The sequence below is a fragment of the Centruroides vittatus genome, unplaced genomic scaffold (assembly GCF_030686945.1).
Source record: "Centruroides vittatus isolate TY-2023 unplaced genomic scaffold, ASM3068694v2 scaffold_1167, whole genome shotgun sequence".
Taxonomy (NCBI): domain Eukaryota; kingdom Metazoa; phylum Arthropoda; class Arachnida; order Scorpiones; family Buthidae; genus Centruroides; species Centruroides vittatus.
The window spans coordinates 1,831,367-1,837,366 of NW_027122671.1; the positions used below are offsets into that span (position 1 = coordinate 1,831,367).

At 30.0% G+C, this 6,000-nt stretch overlaps 1 protein-coding gene across 3 annotated transcripts in view; it reads right to left on the bottom strand.

The window, feature by feature from the left end:
• Spt7 overlaps window positions 1–5,714 on the bottom strand; it is a 17,991-nt gene extending 12,277 nt beyond the window's left edge. For 2 of the 3 annotated variants that reach the window (XM_067284228.1, XM_067284227.1), the window contains exons 1-2: window positions 5,573–5,714; window positions 5,331–5,497 (exon numbers count right to left, since the gene is read on the bottom strand). In XM_067284228.1, coding sequence (XP_067140329.1) covers window positions 5,331–5,488 — 158 coding nt within the window. In that variant the 5' untranslated portion in view covers window positions 5,489–5,497; window positions 5,573–5,714. The remainder of the gene's footprint in view (window positions 1–5,330; window positions 5,498–5,572) is intronic. The other variant, XM_067284229.1, reaches the window with a different exon arrangement.
• Between the last annotated feature and the right edge of the window lie 286 nt (window positions 5,715–6,000).

The window sequence follows — 6,000 nt, forward strand, 5'->3', positions numbered from 1 at the left end:
CAAAATTTTTATCATGAGATCCAAAAAGTAATGTAAAGATTTGAATAGAAGCAATTCTTGTTCAATACGTAAATACATTTTCTTTAATGTTTGTATAGTTTGACACCTATTTACAAGAACTCAATATACAAGAATTTGATACAAAAAAAAAACTGTTTTCTTTTATCTCTCCTCCCATTTACGATAAAACATATTTCATGCAAGTGTCAACCAATATATGAGAACAAAATGTTCTAATTACAAATGTGATGAGATTGAAATTCCCATGCAGCATAATTAGATGACTTGTAAGTTCCAGTCTCCATTTTATTGCTTTCATTCATATTATGTCTTTGAGAAGAGTTATTTGTTTAACTTAATTGTGCAATTTAGTGACTGTTATCTCTACATTATAGGTCTTTCTACTGATGATTACAATTTTATTTTACTTTTTTCTACTTAACTAAACTTTTTTCTTACTATTAAATAAAAACATATCTGATATTTTAAATATCTGCTTTATCTGCTTTACTTCTGTTATCTTATATTAGTTCTTTTTATATCAGTGAACAAACCTAATTAACACTCATCTTATTTAATGTACAGGGTTTGTCCAATAAGTATCGAGACTGATTTTTGCCAATGGGAGGGGGTGAAGGGTGTGGTTTCTATATGTAGGATGTCACCTAAGCTATGAGATCCGAGCCTTTGGAGTGTGTAAATTGTGCCCAAAGTAAAAGTATGTTTAGTGCTCGCGTCGAGAGTCAAGATTCAGCAAACCATCAAGCAGCATTTTGCCATCAAATTTTGTGTTAAATTGAACAAATCTGCTATGGAGACTTTTGATATGATCCTTGAGGCTTACAAGAATGAAGCCATGTCCAAATCATGTGTTTTTGAGTGGCATAAAAAATTCAAGGATGGCTGGGAAGATGTCGAAGACAAACAATGCACTGGATGTCCAACAAATCAAGAGTAAAATCAATGCTCATTGTCTTTGTCTTTTTTGATGCAAAAGCTGTGGTCCGCAAAGAGTTTGTGCCTCCTGGACAAACAGTAAACAGTAAATTTTTATGCAAAAGTGCTCAAACGTTTGAGGATTAGGGTCTGCCAAATCCAAAGAGAGATTGCAGATACTTGGATGCTCCATCACAACAATACACTCAGTCACACCTTGTTAATTGCAAGAGAGACATTGGACAAACACAACTTGTCAACGCTGCCTCATCCACCCTACAGTCCAGATATGGCTCTCCCTCGGATCAAAAGGACCATGAAAGAAAATTGTTTCTGGATGATTGAGACAGTCCAAGTGGCTTCGACAGGGTATCTGAACAGTCTTGCAGTTACCAACTTCCAGGGAGGCATATAAAAACTGAAAAAAGTGCTGGCAGTGGTGTATTGAAGCAGGAGGGTCATATTTTGAAGATTATTAATTCACTGTACATATATCTTCAATAAATTTCTTTTTGTGACTTCAGTCCTGATACTTATTGTATTTTTATACCATGTATTTTTCATTTAGACCGATTGATAGATAAACAAGTGTTTTGTAACATTTTTGAAAAATGTGGGTTCTATGTTTTTTGATTCTCTCCATCCTGTGCCTACCAAAGAGGAACTTTTTCCAGGCCCATAATTCGGTGATAGGTGATGAGAGATCAAACCACTAATAAAAATTTCCCATGGTTCTTGATCCAGATTTGATCCCAAGTCTTCCAGAGCAGCAGGCTGGTATCCTTACCACTTCAGCCAACTGGATTATGTCAGAACAAGGCACAAATTTCAACCATAAAAAATAATGGAAATACTCATTTCTAGTTATAGGATTGTAATTTGTGAGAGATTTTCAGGAATGAGTTAAGTTTCTAAATTACAGCCACACTGCATACATTTTTAAAAATAAATGTTACTATATATTTAACAGGAACTAATATGAAAAATAAAATGCAGAATTATCACATATCAATAAAAATTAATCTATTTTTTATTCAATTAGTTGTATAAATTCAGAAAATATGGCTGCTGCAATCGATAAATTATTTTTTCTGTTCATTTCCACTAGATACATCAAATATTTTTTTATGATTTTTTTTTAGTTATTATTTTATTGTTTATTAACTTTACAATCTTTATAATATACAGTCAAACCTGTTTTTATGCGGTCTTTTTTTGTGCGATTTTTTATGCGATTTTTTATTTGTGCAGTTTTTTTTGTGCGATTTTTTATTTGTGCGGTATAGTCGGCGACTAGTCTCATGCGTTTTGTCATGTCTCACATTGACTTATTATAGCTAAATAAACTTATTATAGCATAAATGAACTTATTATAAAAATATTATTTCGTGAATATGCGAAAAATGAAATAATTTTATTTTTTAAGTCAACAAAACACCACGTGGACAAAAATATGTAAAACAGACGATAGACAGGACGATGCAGTCAAGTGCTGACATCTGTTGTCAATAAATTCTACGTCTGTTTTAATTATGTTAATTAAACCTTCAAAGTGCTTTCACATTCCTGGTCCATTAAGATAAGATTCATTTCAAAGTGTGAATTGAAGGTAAATGTACTGTATTATTTACGTATTTTCTAAATCAGATTCCAAAAGGTTTGGCGAGATTCCAAGTAGCTGCCAAGCCTCGTCATGATTTCGTTTAAAAAAGCAATTCCAAGTTATTTCGTACGGTTTTGAGTTATTTTCTATGTGAGACTTTTTTTATGCGGTCCTTATTGACCGCATAAAAAAATATTTTTTTAATTGTGTTGCGAAAACTATTTTTTATAGCCACTCATGAAGTTTTGTGCGATTTTTTTTATGCGGTCCCTATCCACCGCATAAAAACAGGTTTGACTGTACTCAGTTTCTGGTGTTAATTTTACATGTCCTTTAATAATATAATAAATTTTGAATTTTTTAGCAATTACAAACTATCATCAGGAACAATTTTTTAGAGCATAAATTAAATGACATAAATAAAATGAAATTAAAATTTTTACACGACACGTAAATTGAATTACAACAAACGCATATTTCAACATGACTATACATTATGGAATTATTAAAATTAATAACAAAATACCCAATAACATATAACATACAAAACTAAACAATTGATTTAACTTAAATTATTAATCAGTAAATTGTATAAAATAATCTGGTGGATATATGGTGGATAATTTAATGAATTAATTGCTTAATGATTAATGTCTCACAAATGAATATTTGTTAAAGGTCATACAAAATTTGTCTTTCCAATGTGGAGAATAACCTTTATCTATGACATATTTTTCTAGTTCTGTATGTGCAAGCCCTTTGCTGATGAAATATTGATGTTCACATAAACGGGTCTTTATCTGCTTAAAAAATAGCACCTGTATGATTATAGCAAGACACATGAACAGAGTGGGAATAGGAATAGTGTAATACCAAATTTTTCTAAAACAGTGCAAGGGAGCCTATCCATAAATATGAATCTTTTAAAAGTTAGAGAGGAAACTAATGGTATAATGTAACCTTATCTCTTAAACTGATCAACCAATCTTACATATAATTTAGAGATAAAATGTATAGATGCAAAAACCATAAATTAGCTTGATGTAAACTAACAGTCAGAAATAATGACTAAAAGACCTTATGACATACATAATTAAATTTACTCACTTGGTATCATAATGCAACATCATCTCATTATATATGTATTGAAAATGTTATAGAATGGAATACTAAACACTTAGATATACATCATATCATTAAATGCTTAGAATATGAATACTTATATAACAAAATACTCTGTGTATATAGTTTATATCCGTTCAAAAAATTATGAAAATAGAAAACATATTAAGCAATTAGAATACTGGTATTTAAACATTTAAGTTAGAGTAGTGCTGAAGAAAGAATCAAACTGTTTTAGCTTTTCTTAAAACATAAACATTGAATTTATTTTCTGCAGATGTTGCCTGCTAACATTTCAGAACATTTTGATAGGGCAAAGTGTTTCAGTGTTAAAAGGGTGCATTTCTCCTTATTTTTTGAGATAACTATCGAGTTACTGTTGCTTAATTTGTACTATCAACTGATCTAGTTTAAACAAGAGACCCACCCTAAAAGTTATGAAAATCACAAATTGTGAAGTCTGACTCCTTTTCTTCCTACCAAATAGGTCTGTATAATCTATAATCTCTGGTGTCTGAAAACTTCAAAATTCTAGACATCAAAACATTAAGGGTCCTTAGTTAAGAAAAAGCAAAATTTTTGGTTAATTCTTACATTTAATGTTGCAAAACAAAGAAAAAGTAGGAAATTGAAAGACAGAATTGAGGAAAATTATTTAAGTCATAAAATGCAATAGACAAAATTTTATTGAAAAACTGTAAACAAATTATTTACAATACTAAGAGCAATGTTTACTATAACTTTAAAACTTTTTCATTTATAAAACAGTTCCAATTTTACAAACAAAAGTGTATGCATTTGGTCAACATACAAAGACTATTTTCTATGACATTATTAGGTTGAGATTGGTCAAAATACAAGTTATTAAAAATGTCAACATCTAGAGTTCGACTCTGTATTCCTATGAGACAAATTCTGGACTTTAGAATAGTCATTTTAGAGATGGAAATGATATAGAAGTGTCAAATTAAGAGGTTCCACTGTATTTCTTTTTTGAAAATACTTCTATATGAAGAAGTTTTGATTTAACACAATTAAAAACTTCAGATAAGGAGACATTAAAGTAATTAAAAAGAAATATTTTATTTGTGCAAGCGCTTTCAACGTAATTTACGCACGTCGTCCTCAGGCAGTTTGAATGAAAAAGAGAATTCAAACAAAATTTTCAAAATTTTAAAACAATTTAAAATTTATACTTGTTTTTAAAAGGTTTTGTTCCAAAATGGCTAATGTTGTTAATTTTTTAAAATTTTAAATATTTCGTTCTAATTCTCTTTGTTATTCAAACTGCCTGAGGATGACGTGCGTAAATTACGTCGAAAGAGCTTGCACAAATAAAATATTTCTTTAATTACTTTAACGCCTCCTTATCTGATGTTTTTAATTGTGTTAATACAACTGTTGGCGTGAGGTCCAATCTAAGTATTTAGTATACCTAACAGGAAGTTTTGATTTTTTTGATTTCTAAGTTAAATGTTTTAACATTTCTCGTTGTATACAAAATACACATTAAGTTAAATATTTTGATGTTAATACCATAAAATATTGCAATTCCACATTACGATTACATCCTCTTGCTAACATTGCATAATCATAAAATTAAATGAAACTCAATTTATAAATATGATACATTTCTTAATTAATTGAAAAATTTATTTTATAAACTTACGGATGAGACATAACGGGTTCATTTCTTGAAGGATGATGTAGCTTCATTCCTTCTACTGCAACAGGTCTTGGTTTTGTTATTTGTTCTCTTTCAATAGCAGCAATACCAGATTCCGTATCTGGTATCATTGGAAGATCTCCCCAATTTGATTTTAACATTATTTAAATCTATATTTTAAACAGAAACATTATTTTCAAATCCTTAAAATTATAAGAGCATTATCATATAAAATAGTCAATTACCTTAATCAATACGCATAAATTTCTATCAAAATTCTTAATATTTCATAAATCACCGATAAATATTCCGATTAACCTACGATAAATGTCTCAAAAACACCCGGACTAAACTACACGTTTGTTTACGTTCGGTGCTGCCATCTAACGGAAATATATAGGTTTTTTTTTTAATCCTGTATATTTTACTTTATACTAGGGGTATCAAACTCGAACTGCTTAAGTGCCAATTTTTTGTCTCGAGTATGACAGCGGGTCAGATGTTTTGAGATTTTGTAGCCAAAAATTTTCTAAAAAATAGCCCAAAAGTAGCCAACTCAAAAATTCCTTTTTAATAACCCGAGATTTCACAATAAAATACAGTCGACTCCGCATAAGTCGACACCCCAAGGGGAAGTGAAAATGTGTCGAGTTATCCGATGTGATGACTAAAG